The 26248-nt window shown below is 57.5% G+C and overlaps 1 protein-coding gene and 2 long non-coding RNA genes across 4 annotated transcripts; 2 read left to right on the top strand and 1 right to left on the bottom strand.

The window, feature by feature from the left end:
• The first annotated feature begins 441 nt into the window (after positions 1-441).
• On the top strand, positions 442-7817 carry LOC128779006 (uncharacterized). Of its 2 annotated transcripts, none has more exons than XR_008424833.1 (3): positions 442-901; positions 1319-2404; positions 5275-7817. It is a non-coding gene; the product is annotated as an uncharacterized LOC128779006 (long non-coding RNA). The 2 variants fall into 2 exon arrangements; XR_008424834.1 differs by having other exon boundaries at positions 2195-2404.
• Positions 7745-13372, bottom strand: EN1 (engrailed homeobox 1). Its single transcript, XM_019469515.2, is given in 3 exon segments — positions 7745-8889; positions 11950-12580; positions 12582-13372. Coding segments are annotated over 3 exon segments (1188 nt in total). The 5' UTR covers positions 12822-13372; the 3' UTR covers positions 7745-8572.
• On the top strand, positions 12431-22973 carry LOC128779007 (uncharacterized). Its single transcript, XR_008424835.1, has 2 exons — positions 12431-12538; positions 22612-22973. It is a non-coding gene; the product is annotated as an uncharacterized LOC128779007 (long non-coding RNA).
• Positions 22974-26248: the final 3275 nt, after the last annotated feature.

Genomic DNA, 26248 nt, shown 5'->3' on the forward strand with positions numbered 1-26248 from the left:
CGGTGAAAGCCTGAGCTCCGTCGGCAGCGGGGAGCAGAGGTGGGAAATCGAGCGAAGGATCGGATCGAAGGATGCTTCCCAGCTAGGCCGAGGCCTGTCTCGCGCCCTCATCGCCCGGCCTCGCCCTTCTGGAAGCTCCAGCGAGGCCTGGGCGGACGCCGCCCAGAGAAGACGCAGAACAAGGGCAATTTGGCGCCGCTGGTTTTAAAGAAATTCCAAGTAAACAGTGAACCCGAGCGGGAAACCACAGCTGTGCATAGGCAAGCGACTTGGCCAAATTATCTCCAGAAAAGGAGAGGGAAGGTGGGCAAATGTCTGAGCCCTGAAGGTGCTCGCTTTGTTGACGGGGGAGGCAGCAGGGGACTGGGCTGCTACTGCAACTTTTTCTCTGCCCAAAAATGGATCCCGCATGGGGGATTTCGGAGGGCGCTCACCTAGTCCGGGAAAATTCAGCTGGTGGCCCTTCTGGGGCCAGGTCCTCCCCAACCACGCACGGAGGAGGCCGCCGCCGAGCCCTCTGACGCCAGGGCCTTCGGGCGGGCCAAGGGCGCGCAGGGCGCTGAGCCGGCGGGTCGAGCCAGCGAGGGCTTGGACTCCCCGTGGTGTGTGTGCGCGCAAGCGCTCCTCGTCTAACCGTTCAGGACAAGTTGAAGCAACATAAATAAAGTCGGATCTCCCAGCCTTGAGGTCCACCCCTCCTCCTTCCTGGTTTGACCCCAGGCCGGGGCCGCTCGGAGCCACGGCGTGTGCAGCCAAGATTGCAAGCCGCTGCGCGTTACTGCCAGGGGAAGGGCGCCGCCCCCACCCCCCCGCCACCAGCGGCCACGACTCGGGAGCCATCGAGTCAAGGAGGGGCAGGGATGACCAGAGAACCCTGAGGGGCAGCCTGGCCGCCTCCAAGGTCAGCGCTGGTCCGCTGCGCCGGCCTGAGGAGGGGGGGGCAGGAAGGTCGGGGACGCGCCAACCTCCCTAGGAGCAGCGGGGAGCAAACTTGGGAGCTGGGCCCCGGGGAGAGGAGAGGCGGAAGGCGGGGAGCCTAAGAGACCACGGGCACACCCGCAGCGGAGGCCGATTCCGAGCGGCCGGAGAGATTGGCCACAGGAGGATGGCCTCCGCAGCAGAAAACAGAAAGCTTGGAGGAGAGGACGTGGAGGCACTCGGGGGCTGGGAAGCCCATAGAAAATGACAGAAAGAAACGCGAACCCGGCCTAGACGCAAATCGAAACTGCACAAAGAACAGTCACTTGGGAGAACCCGGGGGCGGGGGCGGGGGCGGGGGAGAGATGCGGCCTGAGCGCGAGTCCCTGTCGCCTGCTAGGAGGTCGGGCGCGAGGACCGGGCCGGAGTGGCCCTTCTCTTGGCGTCCCCAACGAGCGGAGAGGCACGAGCCACGGCACGAGCTGGAAGGCAGAAATGGGGTTTCGCGGTGCCCGGAGGGATCGCGAGCCCCAGAGGCGTTCCCGTCTCCAACACGCCACTCGACAGAGGGTGCTCGGGGCGGTCGGGGCCTGCGGCCTGGGTCGCGCTGACCGGAAGTGCATCTGCGAAGTGTCCTCTGGGCAGGGCGCTGGCCGCCGGGCCGGGCTGGGACAAGGACAAAGTCGGAGTCGCCCGGCTGGGGCGGGACGCTTCTACCCACCGGCCTGGGAGCAGGTGGGAGAGGAAGGAGGGAAGCAGACCCCGCTGATTGTGGAGGGCGGGGGCCCTCTGGATGGGGAAAAGACGGAACCCCCAGGAACTCCATCTGAGACCCGGGTGGAGTGTGGTGTGAGAGCAGGAATTCAGCCCTGACTTGACTAACTTGAGGGGAAGTACAGGGTCGGGGGTGGGGGCTGAGAGCCACTCCTTCTTGAGAGTCCAAAAGACAGAGACTAGCCCTGAACCCAAGTCTGCGCCTCTCCCTACCATGTGCCAAGCTCTCCCTATGCTGGAGACTTGATACTGAGCCTGTTGCCAAGGCGAGTCAGCCTGGCAGTTTACGATGCATTACTACAGTGTAAGTTTTAATGTGGTTTGGTGTGACTGTGGCAAGACGGCCCTAGACCTCACTTTTCTCATCTGTAAAATGGGGATGATAACATCCCACTCAAAGAAGTGCGTGCGGCTGAATTAAGTAAACTATGCCAAATAGCTAGCAGTGTGCGCTGGCAAGTAAATTATGATTATGTTATTAACCATTTCAAACTTCTGGAAGTGTCTTCTGAATTGCCTTCATCCTGTCCAATGGACAAGTCCCGCCGGTGGAAGTGAAGGGGAGAGGAGGACAGGGTGAGCTCCGCTGAGGTGGTTTCTGGGACTTGCTTTGTCTTCTTCAGCACATACATTACCTTCAGCTTGGACAACATTGCAACTATTACAGGTTGCTTCTCCCCAGCCCCCTGGAGGCCGCCAAGCAGCAGCAGAGGTTTGTGGTCAAGTTTCCCGTTGTGTGGGCTTTATCAGATGGCAGAACTGTGGGTCTTTCTGCGGAGTTCGTTGGCCTCCGTCAGGGCTCTAGCCCACTCTCACAGCGCTTGTGGCCACATTTTAAATATTCGTGGGCCCCTCTCTTCCTGCGACTCCTTCCGTCTGGCCCCCCGGGGGTCTCCCACCCCTCTGCGCTTGCAACTGTGTCCCTCCGGCACCTGCTGGACACGTCTTCAGACCTCTAGAAGGATGAGTGCACCCTGAGGAAGCTTCCAAACACCCAATGGTGTGCTTGGGGGGGAGGGAGGGGGGCAGGGAGGAATCCGCTGGTGGCTGTTAGTCCCCTAAAGCTTTCTTGAGTTTTACCCCCTCCCCCAGCAGAGTCGAGGAGGGGGGATGTTGGTGCCCATCACTTCCCTCTACACAACACTCCTACTGCCTCTTCCCACCCCACCACTCCATCCCACCTCACTCCCGCTGCCAACAGCCCAGGCTAGAGTGAAAGATCCCAGTTCTCGGTTCAGGGTATGATGTGTGTACCTATACACCCACAGTAAATCCTGCTTTTTACAGACTCACCTATACCCGGAGTCTTCCATTACTGAGGCTGAAATCTTCCCAAATGTCCCCAAAGCAACCCACTCCCACATCTGTGGAGAGAATTCCAGAGTCCCATCTCCAGAGTGACACCTCAGCGGAGGAAAGGCTGCATTTAGAAGGAAATTCTAGGGGCAAATATGGCCCAGGACTTACCAAGCTCTCTGAAAAATCTGCTTTTCGAAACCTCCCTGCCTGAGGCCCGCCATTCCCCCAGGAGATGCACCTGAGAAGGTGCAGGGGACATCGTAAGGATGGAGAGAGTTGTACTAAGTGTGCCTTGTGTCTGAGCCCAGAGCCACCCGGACCCAGCAGCCTCCTGGGTGAGAGAAGGGGCCACCCCACCACTCCCCTGGCTGCCCTGACTCCAGTCTTCCTGGCCCCCACCCAACCAACCCACCCACCTCCACCCCAGTTCCTCCTGGGGGCCTCCACGGAAGGGACAAGCAGGTACGTCCCAGGCTTGGAAACAACGCCCTGTCCCTGTACAGGCTAGACGGGAAGCCCAAGAGCTGGGGCATGCAGATGTGTATTGCACACCGCTATGTGTACTCCTGGACCATGCGTGAATGTGTGCCAGAAGCTTCTACACAGGCAACGTCCCTGTGCTTGTGGGGAACACACCTCTATAGCTCAGCCCATTCAACATTTTTTTGGTATATGTGCACATATTTTACACACATGCACATATATAGGCATAGATGAATGTATGCACCTGCTCTTTTGTGTGCAGAAGCATGTGCATGTATGCAGAGCGGCTGTCTGTGCTTCAACACTGCCCACTCAGTGGCACACAGGGAAGAACACTGGACTCAGGGGAAAGCTGGGAGGGAGGGGCGGGGGCCGGTTTCCTCTCCCTTGCTTTTGAAAGAGATACTTACTCTCTCAGGACTTCCCCCCACCCCCACCCTTCCTCCACGCTCCCCCAACCCCCAACTTCCCCGCTACCCCACCCCTGCCTGTGCAATGCAACCTTTTTATTCAAGGATCCCTGAGGACCCCCTCCAACAACAGGACTTCATTAAAAGACTGGCCTAAAGCATTTGGGGGAGGAGTGGGGGTTGGCAGGGTCCCCAGCCCTGTCCCTCTCCACAAGTTGCCACAGGAGTGTAACCCTCTCACCTGAGTTCAAAGTGAGAGAAGAACGAGTTCGCTGGTGGGGGTGGGGGGAGGAGGACACACGGCCACGTCCCCATGGAGAGGTGAGGCAAAGCTAAGGGAGGGCTGCTGCCCACTGCCCTGCCCTGCCCCTCCCACCCCTGCGCACGTTGGTGCATACCGGAAGGCAGTTTTTATTGCCAGAGGAATGGGTTTTCTCCAACACAGAAAATCTAGGCTAAGCACTGGAGGGACTGAGGAGCACACCTGAGAACCGCAGTGGACACCTGGACACAGGACAAGGAATTTGAACAGGGCCTCTCCAACCGTGGCCTTGGCCTCTGGCCTCCAGGAGTCAGCCAAGCCTCACCCCTGCCCCTGCAACCAGGCTTTTTACTGAGGGCATTGGATGGGGGGGGGGTGGTGGCAGCAAGTTGGGATGGGGAGAGACTAGGACACAGTGACCTCCCTGGTGATAACACCTCTGGAAGTGCTGTCATAGGTCACAGGGCTGTGGGGGCCAGGTAGGGGGGCAGGCTAGCAGACCACTCCTTCTCTGTGCCCTGGGAAACCCAGCCTAGGGAGCCAGAGAGCTGGGCACACATGCACACATTCACAAACACCAGTCACTACTGGCATCCATATACCCAAAACACACACTTCCATCTCCCAAGCTGAGGCACAACTACCCAATACCGTCCCATACCAATGCCCCACCACACACAGGACAACCCACAAACGTGTAAGCTTGCCCAGACACACAAGGCAGCCCCCCACACCCAAATATCCCCTCCTCCATCCACAGCCTCCCCCTGACCCTACTGAAGGAACAAGACTTTTGAGCAAGAAAACAGAGACCTTTGCCCTCAGAAAGAGCCAGGGATCAATACTGTTTAGACTCGGCTAGTGTGCATTTCCTTCTGGGCTGAGGAAGATTTAAGTTTATGGTTCAATCCGCTCATTTTTAAAAAAAAGGTAGAAAATGAGGAAGTTGGGATAGCACACGCCAGTATTTATTTCGATGCAACCTCAGACTTTAATACACAGGCGGCTCACTAAAGCCAGCCCCATAAATCAGAGAAATCAATGCCTGTTTATGATTATTATTACTTTCTTTTTTTAGAGGGGGAACAAGAAAGAGAACTGACCAAAGTCCTCTTCCTCTCTCCTCAGCCCCAATCAGGAAGAAAGGAAAATGAGGACGGAGGAAGGCAAGAAGGTGGGAAGGTCAGGGCCTTGGCCAGGTTCCCGAGGTAAAGTCAGGTGCTAAGAGTAGATATGACACAGAAGAAGACACACAGCCACGGACAAGGCACGGAACAAATATTTAAATTCTCCGAGCTTCAGTTTCCTCCACCGGACAAAGAAAATTCTCTTTGCCCATAATGTTTGGAAGATAAAAGGAGATATGGGCAAGAAATCAAATTACATAATAATGACACATCCATAGACTTCACTAATACAATCCTGGGGAGGGGTAACCACCTCGTCCCTCTCCCCCAAGGTTAAGGGGAAGAGCTCTTAGCTTTGACCTCCTGAGAGTGCTGAAATGGAGCCTTAAGGAATAGGATCGTTTCTGGAGTTGTTGCTTGCATTGGCCTCTACCCCAGCCGCTAGATCTGGTGGTCTTGAAGTGGCCTCGGGACCCCCAGGGCCACCATGAAGAAGGATGCAGAAAGGGTAGCCTCGTTTCCAGGCACTCGAAGGAGAAGGTTCTCGACAGAGCAGGGCGCCCCCAACACCACTTCTGGATGTGGCTAGATGTTCCGAGCTACCTGGAGGAGAGGGGGAGGACGGTGGGCTCCAAGTCTCTGACCCTCTAACCTGAAGCCTTGGAAAGTTTGAAGATCCCAGGCCCCCTTCCCCACCAAGGAAGGCAAAGGATGTACCTCCAACCCCCATAAAACCATGCATCTGGGCCACCCCAGGGAAGGGCCCAGGCCTCTGCTTCCAATTCTTCACTCAAGGATTGACTGAGCACCCATTATGTGCAGAGATGAGTCTCCACACCCCAAGAAGGCGTGAAGGGGGTAAGAGGAAAAAGATTTACTGCAACAAAGTTGGGAGTCCATGGCAATACCACACCTACTCTCCAACTCCAGGCCTCTGAACCTCAAGCCCCCAAACCCTTGAGCAAGAACTCGGAGCCGGCTCAGCACTGTCACCTCCCCAGATAGAGGCCCAAATCAGCGGGAAGATTTTCAAGGAAAAAGGCAGAATGACGCCACTCTCACTTCTCACAAAATCAATCCTACAAAAACAACAGGAAAGAAACCCAAGGGAAGAACACAGAAACAGAGTTCCCATGCAGACCTAAGCCCCGTAAACATACCTGCAAGCATTCTGGTGTGCAAACACAAACGACCACACGAACACATGCCATGAGCTCACAAACATCCAAGTGTGCATCCAATTACAGAGCAACGAACACTCAGCGAGCACAATAGTCACACATGCAGGGACACACAAGACCAGGTAGCTACCTATATGCACCCGTGTTTGCACATGATCACATACGCACACAAGTTCACCAGGACACCTACACGTCTAGCCACACACAGGTACACGCACACATATTTCAGAAGACAGGAAGGAGGAGGAAAGGAGAATTTATCATAAAAAACACAAATCCTGGACAAAAAGATGATACCTCTTGAGGAGGGGCCTCTCGTTCCTCCCCCTAGTCCCTGAATATAGGGGGCCCAGTGCCTGCCCAGGAGGATAGGCCCCAGGGGGAAGGGGCAAGAGTGCAGACATTTCCCTCTGGGACGTCCACGTGTCCTAAGGGTCCTGGAGGCTTGTGTCTGCGCCCCCCTCAGTCAGGAAGCAAGCCTTTGTTGGCATTCTGAGAGTGACCCCGCTTAGGTTTGGGGTTTGGACGAGGCAGGCTTGTGCCCACTTGGGAGATGGCTCAAAGTGATCCCAGCAGCAATGTGCTGCTGCTTTGCATAGCGTCCCAGGATCCGGGCCTCTTCTCCCTGGGCTATAGGAGACCGTGAGATCCCGGCCAGGAGAGGCTCCTTGTGCCGCCCTGGCCCCACCGCTTCGCCTACAGAATCGCTTCTCCGAACTAAGAGCGGTGAAGACCAGGCGGCAGAGAGGGCAGGCCCAGAGGCCAGGCCGAAGAGCCGAAGAGCCGTTGGCCCTGGTGGGCAGCTTAGCTGGAGGCAGCCCCTCACCTCTGCCCCGCCTTGGGAAGGCCTTCTGCTTCCGGAGGGAAAAACGTCAAGCAAAGCCCGCACCAGGCTGGGAGGGGAACGGGAGGGAAGAAAAGGGAAAGGTGCAGGCCAGAGCGAGGAGCAGAGCAGGTCGAACAAGAGGAGGCCAAAGCCAGGTTGGTCCTGGCCCCGCACCGGGAGCGGCCCGACAGCCCCAGCAGTGTTTCCGGAGTCAGGACTGAGGTTTCGCCTTTCTGGTTCCCTTGGACGCCATTGGAGACCAGGCGTGGGCCTCCAGACCCTCCAGACCCTCTAGACCCGGATCCGCCCGGATCTGGGCCGCCTCTACCACCGCGCGCTCGTCTGGCCCCCGGGATTCGTTGCGCGCTGGTGGGAAGGCCGGCCGGCCGGTGTGTGCGCGGTGCGCGCGGGAGCCCTGCGCCCGCGCCCTTCCCGAACCCCCAAGGAGGAGGGCCGCCAGCGGCTCGTGAGCACAGTGAACACTTTATTTCAGACTACAGGTTTCTGAACATAATAAAATCTTTGGCTTGTAGCGGCGGTTCAGTCTCGCAGTCTGTGGGGTCGTATTTCTCAACGAGTCTCCGGAAAACGAAAGGGGAGCAGGACAGACAGACCGACAGATGGGGCTTGGGAGGTGGGGGGGAGAGGCGAAGGGCAGACACGCGAGGAAACACACTCTCACGCACACAAAGAAAAGTCCCAGAGAAACGAGGGCCAGCGATGCGGGGCGGGAGGCACCGGAGAAGCAACAACATTCAAAAGAAAAAAGGCAACGAAAACGAAACTGGGCCGGGGGCAGCGAGGCGGAGGTGGGGGATAAAATAATTATAATAATTATAATAATTATAACAATAATAATAAAGGAGATTAATAAAAAGTCCAGCAAATAGAGATCGCTACACATATTTCTTTTCCTTACCTGAAATTAAATATATACAAGGTCGTAAGCTGTTTGGCTAGATAGAGCTTTAAGGAGTTCGCAGTTTCGCCCCTTATACCGTGAATAGAGAATAGATCTTATTTTTCGATAGCACCTGTCCGAGTCTTTCTCCCTTTTTAAAAATGTTTCGTTCAAACGTGACTCTCCATTCTGAGAAACTCTCTCTGTCTCTCTCTCTCTCTCTCTCTCTGTCTCTCTCTCTCTTCCCTGTTGCTCCCTCCCTCCTGTGCGCGGATTCTTTCTCCCCCGGCGTGGGGCCGGCGAGGCGGAGGCGGCGGTGGCGGTGGCGGTGGCGGTGCCAGGAGGGGGCGCGGGCGCGGCGGCCGGACCGCGCGGCCCCAGCCGGCGGCGGCTACTCGCTCTCGTCTTTGTCCTGGACCGTGGTGGTGGAGTGGTTGTACAGTCCCTGCGCCATGAGGTGCAGCGCCAGGCCGTTCTTGATGCCTGTGGCTTTCTTGATCTTGGCGCGCTTGTTCTGGAACCAGATCTTGATCTGGGACTCGTTGAGGCTGAGCTCCTGGGCCAGGGTCTGCCGCCGCTGCTCCGTGATGTAGCGGTTCGCCTGGAACTCCGCCTTGAGTCTCTGCAGCTGCTCGGCCGTGAACGCCGTCCGCGGCCGCTTGTCCTCCTTCTCGTTCTTCTTCTTCTTCAGCTTCCTGGTGCGCGGACCTGCAGCGGCGGAGAGGGCCGGGTGGGGGTGGGGACGGAGGGCAGAGGGGAGGGGGTAGAGGGCAGAGGAAGCCGTGAGAATTGCAGGGCCGAGCGGGGATCGCGCCCTGCGCTTCCGGGGCGTTTGCGGAGGCCCTGCGGCGCCCCCGGCTCCCTCCCGCCGGCTAGCCCCTAGATCAATCCATCGCCTGGCTGCTGGGGTCGCCGAGTTCCCTTCTGGGGGGCGCCAGACGGGCCGCGGAGGAAAACTGGCCGAGGTTGTCTGTACACCCCACACCCGAATTCGGAACCAGAGAGCCGCGTGCCAGGCTTAAATCCCATAATCCAAGATGGAGACACATTTGGAGCCTCATCCGGTGGATCCCAGACCTGGAGGTCAGGGGCCTGCTGTCTTCACAGCCCTGGAATAAAAAGAGTCTCAAGACTGGACCAGTGAAGACACTAGGGCGGGACTGCCCTGAGGGAATTGCCAGCCTGCAAACTAATCCTCCCTTCCTCCTCAAGGAGCCACCTACACCCAGCACAGACAATAAGACCCCATCTGCTTGTGGCTATTGACCCCAGAAAATAAGGGGATAAGAAGGGGACTTGGAGGGGCTTGCCTAGATCCAAAGTCTTTGGTGTATGTTCTCTCCACGTCTCCTTTCTCTTTGGCCTAACGGAAGCCCTTTCTAGAATCCCAGGGAGACACTGACCACCCCCGTCTCTGAAGAGAGGAAAAGGCATTCACCCGGTTGCATGTCTTACCCACATGACCCTGGCCCCCAGGGTTCTCCGCTTGGCCCCTTGCATGGTGCCAGTGAGAAAGCGAGAACCCTCCCCACTCCTCCACCGGGCTCTCTCTTTTGAACACATAAGCTACAGTTTCAGGATTGAAAAATCCTGGATTAACAAAAACAGACCAGATATGCTTTCCCTGCCCATCTTAAGACATTTGCAAAGAGACTACATCCCTCTTGACCCCATCCATGAGCAAAATATGGGCAGAGGGACAGAGACAGAGGGAGAATACTGCCAGAATTTTGTGCTTCGCCCCTATGACGAATATGGGAAGAGGCCCCAGCAAACCTCCCCCCAAGAAGGTGAAATCTCTCCCAAAATCTGGTCTGGGAAGAGAGCTGCTATGGAGCCCAGCCCTGAGAGAGGAGGGGGAAAGAGGAGGCAGCCTTTAAAGCCTGCACCTCAGTCTATCAGCCTCACACCCAAGTCTTCAGGCACTTACTTGGTGGGCCCTGTCCTGATTATGGGAGCTTACTGAGCCAAGTTAAGTCCCTGTTGGGCCTTTTAATATCTGAAACTGTCTGGAAAGAATGGTCTTCACCGGAGTCTCCAAACCTAGCAACAGAGGGGTAAGCTGGGCTGCTGGCTCCTGGGGCAGGCCAGCGCCTGGGGTCACCAGCTGTCCTATGACAAAAGAGTCCAGGCCTGGCTAACTGCAGCGACTCAGGTCTGGGTTGAGGTTCATCTCCCTGAACTGCCCATGCAGGAGGAGCCAGTACCCTGCCTCCCCAGGCCCATAAGAAGGAAAGCGGCCAAGAACAAAGGCAAGGCCCACTCCTAAGCTCTGTGCAGAGAGGACTAAGAGGTAGGGTGGGGAGGGAGGACGGCCTCAGTTTGGATTAGTAATTAGCTGAGCGGATAGAGAGATTGCCCAGGAAATGTGCACATCTCCAGAAAGGCCCCGCTGCGCGTTGTGCGTCCGGGACGTTGTTAAGAGTGCTGTTGTGTACGTGTGTGCAGAGGCACGGACACTTGTAATAAAATCGTAGCCTCCTGGCCAGCCTGAGCCGCACAGCCTGACAGCTCAATCACTCTATCCATCAAGCGAGTCAATCAAAGCAGCTTTTCGGAGGTTCAGGGAGTCCGACGTGTCAATAACGGGGCTCGAGATGGCGGGGGCTGATAGCGCGCATCGATCCGCGCCCGGCCGGCAACCGTGGGGGAGGCTAGACAGCAGCCGGAGTAGAGAGGCGCACGGCTACGCTGTGCCCGGCCTCCTGCCGGACCGGGTGCCCGGAACGCCAATTGTAGGCCAGAACCCCTGCTGCCCTCCTCGCAGTGCCCACCCGCCTCCCTGGTGCTGCCATCCCGGGAGGCAGGCAGGCCCCAGCCTCCTCTCCCGGGGCCTTGGGTTGTCCCAGCGCGGGTCTCCTCGGCCTCGGGTTCTCCTAGCGCAAGGGACAGGCGGAAAAAGGGCCGAAGGAAACCAACCTACGGCTGGCAGAAATCTGCTAACTGGCAGATACGGGGAAGAAAGGAGTGGAAGAAGGAAGGGGCAGAGTCGGGAGGATGTCCGAGCCCGTGGCACGGAGAAGCTGCCCAGGAGGCTGTCAATCATGTCCTGTGCCCCCGCGGCCTGGCCCGAGCCTGACCGGTCTCCTCTCCTCTCCCACTGTCTGTGAGCGCTAGAGAACCAGGAGCCACGGGCTCTCGGCACCGACCGTTTTGGCAACCGTCTTTCCCTGGATTCTACCCACCCGGGTCAGACTCTCTTGCCTACCCGGCCTGGGGAAGAAGAGACAGCGATCAGAGGCTTTTCTCTCTCTTTCTGTGTGTCCTCAAATCTATCTCGATGTAAAGAAACTCTCCCCAGAAAATACAGAGATGGTGTTTGCGTGTGTAAGAACACAAGGCAATGATTTCTCTGATCAGAGCCTTGCTGGATTTCGGCCTCCTCCGGACCTGGCTGGCGGATTTCAGACCCAGATCACTAGGCCCACCTTCCCGCCGGCTCTAAACATCTCTCTCCCTGGAAGAAAATCAATGACTGACTGTGTCTTTCCTAAGAATAATAAAGGTAAAACACAAAGAAGGCCCCAGGGGCTCGGACTTCAAAACCAAAGGATCGAGCTTCTCGTGCCAGGAGCTGTAGCCTCTCCAGTGGTGGCCGCAGAGGCCAGGAGCGCTGGACTGGGGGCACACCCGGCTGGGACTGGGACGGGGGTGAGGCGGAGGAAGCAGGCGTGAGAGGAGAGAGCGGCGGAGGCCGACTTTGCTCCCCCCGGCACGGTGGCGGCTGAGAGTTCTGGGGACAAGGCGCAGCCGGGGTTGGGTACTCACCGGAGGACGGACGATCCGAGTAGCGCGTGCAGTACACCCAGGCCGGCCAAACGAGGGGCTGCTGCGAGTCAGTTTTGACCACGGGCCCGCCGTTGGCTGAGCCCATAAGCAGGATGGCGGGGTTGCCGTGCTCCGGGTACTTGGCACCCGGCGCACCAGGGCTCCCCACGCCGCCTCCACTGCCGCCGCCGCCGCCGCTGTCCGAAGGCTTGGCCGCTGCTGCCGCCGCCGCCGCTGCCACGGCTGCCGCCGCCGCCGCCGCCGCCGCGGGGTTCCCGGCTTTGGACGCACCCGCACCGCCGCCGGCGGCTGGCGGAGAGCCGTCGGGTGGGCCACAGTTCACGTCCGGGGCGCACAGGAGCGAGGCGGCGCCTGGCGCCCGCGTGCCCAGCGGGTGGACAGGGTCTCTACCTGCGCCGGTCTGGCCTCGGTCACGCTCGACCCGGCCTCCTCCTGCGCCTCCTCCGGCCGCCGCCGCCACCAGGAGCTGCGGCGGCGGCTGCTCTTTTTTGCAGCCGAAGTCCGGCCTCAGGATGTTGTCGATGAAAAAGTTGGTGGTGCGGTGCAGCTGGGCCGCGGGCTGCGGCTGGTGAGCAGGCGCCGCGAGATGCTGCTGCGGCGGCGGCGGCGGCGGGGGCGGGGGGGTGCGGGGGGAGGTGCGGGTGGTGGGCCAGGGGCGGCAGGCAGGGCGCCGCGGGCGGCGAGGGGGGCGCGGGCTGCGGGGACACCGGCACGCTGTCTCCATCGCTGCCGCTGCTGCCGCTGGCGCCGGGGCTCAGGCTCAGGCTCAGGCTGCCCGGGGCCGCCGCCACCGCCGCCGCGCCGAGGCCCGAGTCGCGCTGACTTTTAGGTTCCGGCTGCTGTTCTTCCATGCTCGGCCGCCCCGCCGCCCCGGCCGCCGCGCCGGCCCCCGCCCCCCCCGCCTCGCTCCCCACCCCACTTTGCCAGCGGCCCGTGGGGGTGCGCGGAGGAAGGAGGCCGGCGAAGCCCCAGCGAAGGCACGGGGCGGGTGCAGGAAAAAAAGCCCAGGCGCCTGGCCTGGATCGCTCGCTCTTATCGAGCAGATAGATCTCGCTGTCTCTCCCTCTCTCTAATTTGTAGACATCCAGATATGGAGACACTTGGCTATTTCTTTTTTTCTTTCTGCAACCAGATTCAATGATTTGTTTTAAATGGGGAGTAAGCCACGGCCAAAAAGGAAAAGAAAAAAAAAAAGAAAAAAAGAAAAAAGAAAGCAAGAAAAAAGAAAAAAGCTCCAAGAAAAATTTTTTTTTCTTAAAGGGAAAAAATAGTCTTTAAAGTCTAGCCATCTTCCTAGGCAGGAGTGAGGGGTTTGACTTCCCCGAGTGTCACGCTCAGCTGTGCCCAGAGCGCGAGGCTGGCAGCGCCTTTAATCGCCTTTGCTTTTTTTGCAGCGAGAGCGCGTCTCCGCCAGCGCCGGGGCTGCCTTTTTTTTTTTTTTTTTTTTTTTTTTTTTTCTCAAATCTCTGACAGCTCGGATCTTTGCACAAACTCTCTCGCTTAAAAAAAAATCACCCAGGCACACTTTTTGCCTTCAAACCGGAAGCACGTGAGTCAGGCCGCACGTGTGCGGGGCCAATGGCGAGCCAGGGTTCGCGCTGACACCCGGGCCCCGGCCCAATGGGCGCGCGCGGGACTTTGCGGATAAATAATCCGGGGGCGGCGGCCGCTGGCGGAGAGGGGGCGCCGCGGCCAGGGCCCCGCGCGTCCGGCCCGCCCTCCCCCACCCGCGCTCGAGCCCCTCCCCCTCTTTCAAGCCAGGACCGAGCCAGAACCGAGGAAGGGGCAAAGGAGACCAGGGAGGGGTGGATTTCGGGGTGTAGGCAAATAGAGAAGCAACTCCATAAACAACTTGTTGGAGAAATGCAGGATTATGGGGGCGTGCGCGCCGGGCATAGGGTCAGGAAGCAGGGGCCTCCGCTCTTTTACATCCCTTTGCCTAAGAAATTCAGCCTTTTCTTTTCTTTTTCTGTTATGAAGGGTGAAATGGGGTCGGTGTGTGTGTGTGTGTGTGTGTGTGTGTGTGTGTGTGTGTGTGTGTGCGCGCGCGCGCGCGTGAAGGGAGAGGGCTGCGACGAAGAGGGTCAAAGATGTGGAATAGACCTAGAGTTGGTTACTTTGAGATAATCAGTTTATTTTTCATAAATCACAAACCCCGGAGGCCAGCCGCGCCTAGCTAGCACCGTCTGTTGGTAGGTTTTGCAGTGCTTGCCGGCCAGCTATTGCGTGTGCTTTCCGGAGTATCCGTACCCACGTCCTACCCTGTCCGGACCTTCGACAACCCCCGGGAGCTGTCCTGGCGCCATTAAGCCAAGCCCAGAGGGCGCGAGAGAGCCCAAGCGCCGGGCGCGCCAGGCGCCTGTTCTTTTCCTGGCGGTCGGAGTGGAAGCCATCCGGGCGTCTTAGAGTTGTCCTGGGCGGGCCCCTGGGCCAAGCAGGTCAGGGTGCCGTTGTGCTCGACTCAGGGCTTTTGGGTTCAGGGCAACCTCCGTGTGAGATTTTCCTGCAAAGTGAAGTCAAACAAATGTGAAAGTGCTGCACCTTAAGTGTTTGCCCTAGCCTGCTGACGATGTGGACAACGAGTTTGCCCTGGTGGCCCAGAGCTCTCTGGAATTACCCCCGACCCCCTGGAGATCCCTGGCTCTATCCCTGCGTGTTCTTCCCAAGCTTTGGGGGACCGCGGAGGCTCATGCCACCCCCACGGTCAGGAAGACCAGTCTCCAGTCCTCCGGTCTCTTTTTTGCTGTTTCCTGGTCGAGGCACCCTAAAAGCTTTCTGGTGGCCAGGGATGGGGGGTGGGGGTGGGCAGGTGAGGCGCTGGACACCAGCGGGGTTTGTCTGCCCAGCTGTGTTGGAAGGCCAGGCTCAGATTGTGTCCTGAAGCCTGCGGTACCGGAGAGTGGCTAGAAAGACTCCAGCAACTTAAGGCCTTCTCAGGGATGTTATCTTGGAGCTCCGGCGAACCTGTTCTCCCTGACGGCCGTCCGCAACAACTGGGACAGCGAAGAAAGGATCTCTGGGGATGTTGTCTTAGAGGACAATGCAAAATAATTCCCTCGTGCCCCCGAAAAGCCACAGAAGGTTAGGAGGAAAATAAAACGAAAATCCCAGCAAGCTAAAAACCCCCGCAGTAGCCGAAGTTTCTCAGAGGGGCTGCTGGAGAGCGGGAGTTCTTGTTGCTGGCTGCATCGGTCAGCCCAGCCGAGGGTCTTCTTCTATCGGGGGGGAGGGGGGGGGGTTCTCAGAGCTCCTGGTTAGACCTGCCCGGTGGCCTGGGGGCTGCCAGGACCATTTTCCAGGGCGCTGTGCTAAGCAGGCCCGCCGTGATCTCCTCAATCCTCCCCAGCTGCCCCCCAACCCCACCTTGGAGTCGACCGGGTCCTCTTCAGTTCTACACCCAAGGGCGCCCCGAAATCTCCCGGTCCCCCATCTTTTCTCCCCGAAATGGGGGTGGGATTTTATTTATATTTAAGTTCGCAAAATTGAAATCTTTATCCCGCAAGCGAGCGTGGGTACTTAATTAAATTCTAATTAGGACACTATCAATATCCTATTTAGCCGCGTAGCTTTTGTGCGCCGCGGTCCCTTTCAGCGCCGTAAATAGGGTCTCGACGCCTTATCTCGCCTGCAGGAGACGCCTCGAGAAGGGCTGCGGAAGATAATTTATAGGTTTTAATTACTCTTCATTCCGCCTGATCAGCTTGGCGTTCATCACAGGCCTGTGAATAAAACCCTGGTCAAAAGCTCTGTCACATCGCGCTGGCAAGACGCTTAATCAAAGTGAGCGGCCCCGCGCGCCGCGCGGCCCGGCTCCTCCACGTAATTTCCAGCCAGCTGATAAAGCCAGCTGAATAATGCGGCGGCCCTTTGGAGACACCATTTACAGAAATGACTTTATTGACGGCTTAACGTCGGTAATTCATTTTACCTTTCATGTAGTGGAGCCCGGATTTGTTACAGTAATGGGATGATAAATGCACCCGCGGCCCACGAGCTCCGGCTGGATTAGGCGGCGCTCCCGCGCGCTGGCTGGTCCCCCCCACCTCCCCCAGGCCAGGCCCGGTGCGCCCCGGATGCTCCGCACCCAGCGCCAGCGCCGTCAGCTCTCCACGACCCCCCGCCCGGGCCCACACTCTCCTCTCCCTCCTGAAAATGAGCATACCTTGCTAGCGGGTTGGTGTCCTAGCAAGCCAGGAAGTGAGATGTGTGAATGCTAGGAGTGAGCAAATGTTGGCCAAGATGGGTGTGTAAGGGGTCCAGAGGACTCGGAGTGGGCTCAGGACTGGGCGTATGGGTAAGGAAGTGCCGGCAGAGTGAGTTGTGAGTATGTGGGTAAAGGGGTCGGGTGTGTATGGAGCCATGTGTGTGCACGTCTGAATACATCCGTGTGCCCGTACGTTTCCCGTCCGCATTTCGCATTTCTGCCTTTGAGAATTAAGGAATTTCTTCCAACTTGATAGATATCCAGGTGGAGATGGCCTGGAGGTAGACTGACTGGAAGCAGGTTGGGGGAATCTAGGAGGAAGAGAATGAAGTCCCTTTCTCCAATGGCCCTGTGCTCCTGGGCCAGAGGTGTGGATGTTTGGGGGCACCCAGTGCCCATTTGCCTTGCCTTGAAGTTCTGAGTTGTGCAGTTTCCCCAAGGCAAGAGGCTCCACAGAAGGCCACTGACCCAGCCACATCTGTGCAATAGATTGTCCCCAAGTTCCGCTTCCACACCCAGCCCACATTCAAGTGGAGGATAAGGAAAAAGAATTTTTATTTTAAATGACGAAGGGTGGGGGGACCCTTATGATTTACTTACCCTCTTGAGGGAAGGAGGGGACCCAAAGAGGCTTTCAATGGTGGGGGAGTGATACAAGCGGGATGGAGAAAGACCCCAACCCTACTGACTCTCTCCCATTCCTGTGTTTCCTCCATTATCTGCATTCTCTGCGGCCAACAGAGACTTCCCGTGAGCAAAAGACACCTGGCCAAACACACAGGAAGTGTGTTTGTGTGTTTGGGGGGTGCTAGAGAAGGCTGAGGGTCACACAAGGGGAAGACTGATGAGTGCTTCTCAAGGTGAAGGCTGAGAAATTATACCTTTGTTTCTCCTCTTTCCCATTCTTGCAAAAACCACTTATCAATTTGCAGTGGCCCAGGGCTGTGGGGGCCAAAGCCCATATTTGTATCTATTTGCTTGTATATGTGAGAGCCACAAACAGAGTCTATAAAAACCCTGTTTGTGTGTCAGTGTATTTGTGTGCAGGGCAGGAGGCTCGCTCGCGTATGGACACTTGAGTGTGTATACCCCCGTCTGCCCCACCAGCCAGTAGGGCTCAGAGAAACGTGTTTGTGGGGGGTTTGGGCGCATGCTGTTCAGAAAAGAGATATCTAACGCCAGCCTGCGCTCCCACAGAATTTTGGATGTCATTTAGGCAGAGACAAATATCATGGTCCTGCTAGCTTCCACCTCTCTTTTGAGGAAGAGAGTGAGGAGAATTGTGAAGGAAACCCTTGCAGCCTGGCCAGGCGTGTGCGCGACGGGCCGAGAGTGCGAGCGTGTTGCATGCACACGGTGGTAATCGCATTTCGAGTGTAGATCAGATGGCGGTGGGGCCTCGTGGCGCGGGACATGAATGAGTTGTCGCAACACAATAGCGTGCAGCCTTCCTACGGGGACTGGGTGACCAGCGGTTTTGTTGGGAGTGAATGCGAGGAGATTTCTGCTACAAGTACTGCGGTATTATTATGAGCCAGAAGGTCAGACTATACATTGCAGGTCCCCAAAGCCTATAGACCTTGGGAAATGTGGGGCCTCGAGCCACGTCATTGTACCTGACAGTCCTTTCAATAGACTAATTCAATTAGCGCTCTTGGTTTTGGTCTTCATTTGGAGGCGATAATAATGTGGGGGGTGGGTGGGTGCAGGGGGATTCGTTGGGTATTGGTTAGGGATCTTAAGCAATTCTGCCTGAAGCTGGGAATGGGGCTGGGGGAGGCGAGGGGGGAGAGGGAAAAAGCTGAGATGGGTGGGGGTGCGTGGGAGGCAAACCATGGAAAATAAAATGCTCTGTTGACTCTTGAAATTGGGGCGGCAGCTTTGTTTGTAGACGGTCTGGAAGGCTGGGGGGGGGCAGGGGGAGCCAGGGAGAATTTATTTTTTGTGTGTGCATGAAATAAGCCAGTAAATGTGCAGGTTCTTAGGAATTTCGAAGAAAGAGAGGGAGAGAAAGAGAGAGGGGAAGGAATGAAGGAAGGAATGAAGGAAAGGAAAGGAGGGAAAGAGGGAGGAAGAAAGAAGGAAGGGAAAAGAAAGGAAGGGAGGGAGGAAGGAAGAAGGAAGGGAGAAGGAAGGAAGGAAGGGAGGGAGGGAGGGAGGGAGGGAGGGAGGGAGGAAGGAAGGAAGGAAGGAAGGAAGGAAGGAAGGAAGGAAGGGAGGGAGAGAAGAAGGAAGGGAGGAAGGTAGGTAGGTTGTCCCCTTTGGGGATTTCAATATTTGGATCTATATCCCCACCATTCTGCCTACCCACAGGGTTTTCTCCCTTTTATCCCAGGGAGCAGTTCACAGCAGGGACCTGTTTGTTTCAGAAACGGTTTGCTTTTTTGTTTGGTTCCCCCGGCCCCTTCTAAAGCCTAATCAAGCTGAGAAAATTAAGCCTTTTCTTCACCTGACTGTGGGAAATGGGGGAAACATTTCAGTGATTTCTGTAAATTGCACCGGGTGGTCAGGATTCGGAAAGGGCTCCCCAGGCCCTGGTTTCCTTATTGAGCCCTGCGGACAGCCTGCGGGGCCGGGGCTGGGGCAGGCGTCCGGGACGCCAGCGCGCAAACCCCCGTCCGGTTGCTGCTGGCGGGTTGACGAGCCGGGTGACTGCGCGGGGATGCTGGAGAGCGAGACGCAGGACCCTTCGGCTCCGGTTACCGGGAAAGCCTTCCCCTTCCCTCTCTGTATCCCCAAACCACTCTGGAGCTGGTACCACACAGCTAGCCAGGCCCCTGCAGCCGAAGATTTTAGAGCTCACGGTTCCCGAAAGGAAGGCAACCACACACACTCTACATATTTTTCTTCACTTTAATCAGACATCCTGCTTTTCTCCTTACACCGAATTCCACCCAGACACCAGAACAGAAACGCTAACATTGTATCCTCCCCCACAAAAGTAATAAAACCCGGAGTAAATTCAGCGTCTACGCTGGAAATTTTCTGCTCTCCTTTATTTTGCTTTTCGCCCTCTCTCACCCCTCCCCCTCCCTAGGAGGTGTCCGGAGTCAAGGCACCCCTTGTGGCCGAAGGGGCCCCTGGCCCACCCCAGTCCCCACCTGTCCAAGTGGCGGCTCCCACCTCGATCCTGCTCGGCGCGGGTCGGAGTCCACACCGACTGGCCTCGAGCGTGTGTACTCTGGTGGGTACCAGTGTGGGAGCGAATGAGGAGGGGCCAGCGCGGCTTCTGGGTTCTCCTGCCCCCTCGGCTCAGTCCAGGTTCCCGGGGAGGTCCAGACCCAACTTCAAAGTTGGGGACAAAAAAAACAAAACAAAACAAAACAAAACAAAAAACCCAAACTCGAGAAAAGAAGAAAAACCACAGCATCCAAGTCCTTTGCACAGGAATGCCCCTGCAGCTCCAAACCGTGTTCTTTCTGCTGGCCCCAGAGTTAACTGTCCTCCTTCTCCTTCCCTTGACTCCCTTAGGGGTGAGAGGTTGTCCCTGGGATCATCTCCCATCGACCCGGGGAAAGGAAGCAGAAGTCCGCGCACCCAGCTCTCGCCGCTCTGGCTCCTGTCCCGCGCCTTCCCACCTCCTTGCCGGCGGGCTCAGGAGCGCCAGCCAGGCCGCGCCCCTCTTTCGTCCTTTCGGACGCAGCCTCCCGACCCTCCTCCCCGGGAGGGTGCAGGACAAGCCCCCGGCTCCGTTCGAGGTCGGCGCCGCAGGGGGCCGGCGGGGAGGTGAGGGTGGGAAAAGTTTAGTCCGGAAGAGGAGCGGGCAGGGAAGGGAAGTCTCAGGAGCCTGGAGTGGAGAGGCAAAAGGGGCGAGAACCTGGAGTCTGCCCCCCCACTCCACCCCACCTCCTTCTTTCCCAGACTGGATCGCGTGCGGGTGAGGTGGGAGGGGAGGGGTCGCTGCACCCCCAAGGCCTTCCCCAGCCACCTTCCCCGTCCGCTTCTCCTGCAGAAACCCGGGTGAGGGACGAGTGTGCGCCGCGCGCGTGCGTGTTTGTACGTGACTCTGTGTGTGCGAGGCTCCAGGTGAGCGCGTGTGTGTGTCCGCGTGTGCATGGGAGGATGGTGTGCATTCTCTGTGTCTCTCTAGTCCCAACGTGCTTGCGCTACGTTCGGGTGTGCAAGTGTTGTGTGTGCATGGGCGTACGTGCCTGTGCGTGTCCCTGCTTAGGGTGTCCTAGAGTGTGCGTTTTTGTGCGAGCTGGAAATGGGAGAGCAACTACCTTTACCGAGGCTTTGGAAGTGCGGCGTGTTAAGTGCTCTGATCCCAAACCAACTGCCCACCTCCCACCCCCATCGGTACCCCACACCCTCTCCCCACCCCACAGCCCCACCCCCCCCCCCCGTCGGGGAGCTACTGCAAAGGCAGAGGAGACAGTTGTTTAAATGTAGAATAAAATAGCCACTGTGTTTTTTCTTCCCTTCCAAGACCCGCCTGTGCAGCTCCGAAGCCCTGCAGAGGGGGGTTGATTGGGGAGGGGGGGGCGGAGGTGGGCAACACGTGGCAAGGTCAAGATCAAATGGACCTCAGGGAGTGCATGGGCCAAAAGCCCATTCCACAGATGACACAACTGGAGACCTGGAGAAGGGAAGGGACTAGCTCAGGGTCCCACAGAGGCTGTCACTTGTCTTAAGGCCGGCCAAACCTGGCTCAGAGCCACAGGCGTCTGAGTTCTGTCCTGTGGCCTAAGTCCCAGAGGAGAGCGCAGGGATGAGGTGAGGATTGGTGGTCTTCTGCTGATGGCCAACCCACTCCATTCACCTCCAAGTAAGGTTCGCTGTCTCCCCAGTACTTGTGTGTGTGTCTTTGGGGGTGGGGGAGGCGGATGAGAGCCCAAGGCAGGATCTTTTGGGGCTAGGAATGCAGTGGGACATGAGGTGGAGACACAATCCCTCCTCTCCTAGGGTCTCACTCCACCCCCCAAGGAGTTAGCAGCTTCCTCTTCTCCCCCACTCACCGGCGGAACTTTCCAGGCATGAATGGTACTGTTAGAGATGGGGGGGGGGGGGGGGGTTGGCTGGCCTCACTTCCTGCGGGGATAGGGTGGGATGGTAGAAAACCGACCCCAAAGCCATTCCAGGCACGTCCCTCCCCTCCCGCGCCAAAGACGCCCGCCCCAAAATTGTTATGCAAAGGAGCCAAGTGTGTGATCTTCTGGTGATCAAAGCCGCAAAGCCAAATATTAGAGGAGAAGTCAATAATGGATGAGCAGATTAAGAAACCCATCTCGCGGACAATTATCGTCGCAATTGAAAAAGCTCTCTCTTCCTCTAATTCTCCCCCCCTCTTCCTCCCCCTATATAAAACTAAAAATTAGGTGAAAGATGGGAGTTGGGGAAGGTGAATAGGAAAGGCTGCAGCCGAGCTTGCGTGAATGAGCGCGTTCATGGATGGCTTTGTTGAGGGGAGCTAACGCCCCCTAGGCGTGACCCCAGTGGGTCCCCGTGTTTTCTCTGGTCAAGCGGCAGAGCCTTGCCCTCTGCACCCAAGGTTCATTGACCCCTTAGAGCGTGAAGTTTCTCTGAGCCGCACGGCTAGAATCAGGGTTTCTAGAGATTTTCTTTTCAAAACGTTGGGCACCCAGCCTGAGCTCCCCCGCTACACCCCTTGCTTTCCCCTTTATCGGGAGAGGGACCCTAAGGCCGGAGGTTAGGGCAAGGAGCAGGGTCAGAGGGGCGCAGGCGAATTCCCGGCCGGTTTTCCTGTGAGGAACGCGCCACCTGTTGGTGATATCGCAGAACTGCACCCGTGTGGTGCTCAAGGGTCCACCAGGCTGTGGGGGAGAGGTTTGTGATTGAATTCCCTAGACCCCGAGAGGAAGAAATCTGGCCTCTGTCCTGTCAGCCAACGCCTGACCGAGGAGAGACAACGGAATTCCAGGAAGGGGTCCTTGTTGGGATCCCCTCGCCTCATGAGAGCCTAAACTGGAGAGAAAACCCCAGGAAGGGCTATTTCTGATTCAGAAAAGCAGAAAATACCTGAGACATAATGCGGGTGGGGTGGGGTGGGGTGGGGGGCTCTGCATTGGGCGTCAGGACCTGGGTTCCTTCGTCCCCTCTGTCTGTCCCCTCTGTCTGTGCTATGTGACCTTGAACAGGTCCCTATTTCTCTCTGAGCCTCTTTATTCCTAAACTGAAGGAATTAGATTAGATTGATCCCCTCTCAACTCTGACCTTCAGTCTGACATTGAATCTGAGCTATGTCTGTAGGAAACCTGTGTCTTATCTTCTTCCTAGTTCTAGCTCTTAATAGATCCTGGACCTTTATATGCACTTATAGGCTAATCTCATGTACGTATTCAATGTATAGCTGCTTTGATTATATTACTGTTTTCTCAATTATCCAAGGATTTCATTTGACAGGGGTCAGGATGTTTCTTAGCCCGAATTATCTTCATAAGTGCCCTTTTCCTAAATTCTTTTTTTTTTTTTTCAAGAATCAACAAAACAAGAAAACTGTGTTGACTTCGCAGTGTGAACACATCGGGGATCCGAGTCATGGGGCCAGTGAGAACACAACAGCTGTTCATGTGGAAGGCCACCAGAAGACCCAGGCCCCAGATTTCGCCCAGTGTCAAAGAAAGGACGAAAGAAGAACCGAGGCTGGAGAGAACGCTGTAGCCACGGACACTCTGAGCACCCCCTCCCCCCGGGAGTGGACTGACTCCTAACCAGAGGGTTCCTGATGGACGGTGTCCAGAGAGCAGAAAAGGCAAGCGTCCAGACAATGTAGGATAGCTCAAACCTCAAACGACTTCCCCTTGAACTCTCCATGAAATTAATAAAGCGCGGAAACCGGGAGGTGGGGGCGATATTTTCCTCGAGTTACCGGGAGATCGCGTGTAACCTCAGCTTGGAGTTGCAGGTTCGCGCAGCTGGAGGGAAGCGCGGGTTCCGTGCGGTGGGTCCTTTCCGCAAGGCCTGGCACCCAAGCTTAGGGCAGAGCAGGGCCGAGTTAGGCGGATCCGGCAGCCCCAAACGGCGCACGCCTGACGGAGCAGCTGCTGGCCCGCTGTCCTGGCCTTCAGTTCCCAGAGGGGCCAGGAAGGCCCTCTCCGCAGACTCCTCCCGCCGCTGGGCGGAGGCCTGCGCATCCCTCCCCAGGGAATAGGAAACTTCCCTTGGGGCAATCAGAGAAACTGCCATTTTGAACCCGGGACCCTTTGCTTTCCGAACGGAGGGGACATTTCTAGTCTTTCGGTGGGGGAATCCAAGAATCGTTCTGGGACCGCCGGGCCCCCTCAGAGGCGGTGAATTTCAGCGTCTTGACCACCGGCGCCCACGTGGAATTCAGGCTTAAGGTTAATGTTCCTATTTAGAGATGGGAAATTGAGGTCGGAGCTCCGGTCATTTGTTCTGTGAACGGCAGTCTGAATGCAAACCGAGGCCTAAAGGGTTAGTTGGTGGCCTGGCCCTGATTGTGGCTGGGAATTTTTGGCCAGCTTCCGGGAGGTCCGGTCCCACTCCTGACCAGGGGAGCGGCGGTTCTGGTCCTCTGTGCCGCAAGACTCGCAGGGCTTGTGACACCAGCGCTTTCCCAGCCCCTCAGCCCTGACCCATGGGCTTCCGAACTTTGTCCCTTCCAGCCTGCGTGTAGCAGTCCTGGGGTCAAGCGCCTCCCCACTAAGCCAGGTCGGCCTGGGAAACTGGGAGCCCCAGGCCTGGGCCTAGAGCAGCTGGCACACTGGGACCTGTGGCCAGTCCGGGGCGGGGCGGGGCGGGAGCTGTGGGCTGAGCTGGGTGGGCGTAGGGACACTGTCCCAGGACGGACCGGGAAGCATCCGGGACTCTGTATGTATCCTGTCTCGGCCTGGACTCTCCCACGCGGGCCACGGAATCGGATTCTGGAATCAAGGTCAAGATGCCACAGGCAGTTGCTTTGCCCAGAGCTGACCGACAGGCAGGAACCTTCCAGAGACAGCCGCAAAGTGGCCTGCGCTGGGCAGGTGAATGCCAGCTCCGATTTGCACTGCTCAGACCAACTTCGGTGGTGGGACTGACAAAGGAGCAGGAACGGATTTATTTTAAACCTCTCACATTTCACTCAGATGTTTCAGTTTTACAAAGGGGAGAGCGGTAGGGAGAGAGACACACACAGGTAGAGAGATGAGGGGAGGGAGGGAGAGGGGGAAAGGTTAGGGATGGAGACAGAGAGGGAAAGAGAGAAGAGGGTGGGAGAGAGAGCGAGTGAGCGAGCCCTTCCTCCAAAAGGCAAGGGAAGGATGTTAGAGAGTAGATAGCCTGTGTACATCGGTACTTGCTCTGGGCTCGGCTCTCGGCCCTGTATTCGGGTTAGCTCATTCCATCTTTACTGTAACCTGTTGAGGTATGTAATTATCACCCTCTCCAGCTTACATAGGAGGAAACTGAGGCACAGATGGTGGTAAACCAGCCCAAGGGCTTGTCCTTAGCAAGCGGGGAAATGAATCTAATCTGTCCCCAGTCCTAGAAGAGCCAGGTGGGGACCAGTCGGTTCAGGGGCCTCTCAAAGCCGCCCCTCGGGCCCCCGAGGGGGGGAGGGATTCTTATTTCCGAAGCACAGACGCGAGGCCTCAGCGCTCCTAAGCCCTCAAGTCGGCCGCGCTCCCGCCAGCCGCGCGCGTTTGGCTGCGGGGGTCGGTCCGGGGAGCCCTCAGCCCGCGCCTTCCACGCTGGCTCCGGCCCCGCCCGGACACGACCCTGGAATCCCAAAGCCTCGCCTGCTCTGGGGAGACGACCTTCGGTTTCGCACGGAAGGGGCCCGCTCGAGAGCCGTGCGGAGGCCGCAGCCTCTCCTTGCTGGTATCGTCCGTGTTCATTCTACTAGCATCCAAGCGCAGTGACCGTGGAAAGCGCGGAGTATCGGACTCGGCCTTGGTGGCCTACACCGTGCGACGGGGGCAGAAATGGCTGATCTGGGCAGGCCCGCAGGCCCCAGCTCCCGGGGTGGGGCATCTTCACCACCCGGCCTCCCAGGCTCAGTGGCTGGTCTGCTAAGGTGATCGCCGAAGCCAAGACTTTTTCAGACTTGCTTCCGGGCAGCGGGCTAGGACCTTGACTGGGATGCGCTTGGAGCTCGGGTCCCACGGAGACGACAAGTCTCCAGGGCTTCCCCCAGAACCGCTCTTCAACTATCCCTGCACGGATAATGGGGTTCCCAGGGGCGAAGGCTCATGGCGAAAGGGCCATGGCGAAAACTTGCGAACACCCAGCGTTTCCTAACAATGCTGGGGCGGTCATCCTTGGAGATCTCTTCACTCCCGGGCCCCGCGGTCCGTCCAAGGGTAACCAGGTCTCATGGAGCACCCTCTAAAAGGAGGGGAGTTGGAGGTGGGGGGGAAGGGACGTGCAGCCTGCCGGAGGGATGGGGGGGACCTAGGACCAGCATTGCCAGGAGACATATCTTGACCCCAAGTCACCGGCAGGCCAACGGGAAACTTCACCGGCCCCCCAGAACCTGCAGCGGGTCCTGCCCAGAAGGGGCTCCGAATGGTTCCCCCAGGCCTGGTGGAAGGAACTCCCCCCCCCCCCACCCCCACCCCCCCCGCAGAGAGAATGCAGGTGTCTGACTTGCTTTAGGAAAGCACAGGTGTGCGGAGAAGAGGGACTGGCATTGCCCCAGGGTGGTGGGAACCACCACTAGCCGCCTGAGATTTCTGTCCTCCTGCAGTCGGCCCTGACTGCATCCCTCCCCTTTCTCTTTGCTGGAGCTTTCGCCTTTAACCAGGGGAGCAGAACGGGAGGCCTGTACCAAAAAGGTCTCATTGTCTCTGAAGTAGAACTTATGGTTTCTCAAGGCCCTGCTGGGGCTCTCCGGGGGAGGAGAGCAACCCCTAGGGCCAGCAGAAGGCAGCCCCCCTTGGCCTGTACCACTCCTCGGTTTTAACAGACTGAATTAGAATTAGGATTTGTCAAATACTTAAAAGCTTCCTATCAGAGCTGCCTTTGGTTTGGGAATCACCACCCTGGGATTTTATAGTTACTTTAATGGAATGGTTTGGAAGAAGACTAAGGGTGTCAGCAGTTTTGAATAAGAGTGAACTTGAACTTGAACTTGACACAGCCCCCCCCCCTTTTTTTTTAAGTGTCTGGACC

This window comes from Panthera pardus, unplaced genomic scaffold, assembly GCF_024362965.1.
Source record: "Panthera pardus isolate Hobbes unplaced genomic scaffold, ASM2436296v1 HiC_scaffold_10, whole genome shotgun sequence".
NCBI lineage: Eukaryota > Metazoa > Chordata > Mammalia > Carnivora > Felidae > Panthera > Panthera pardus.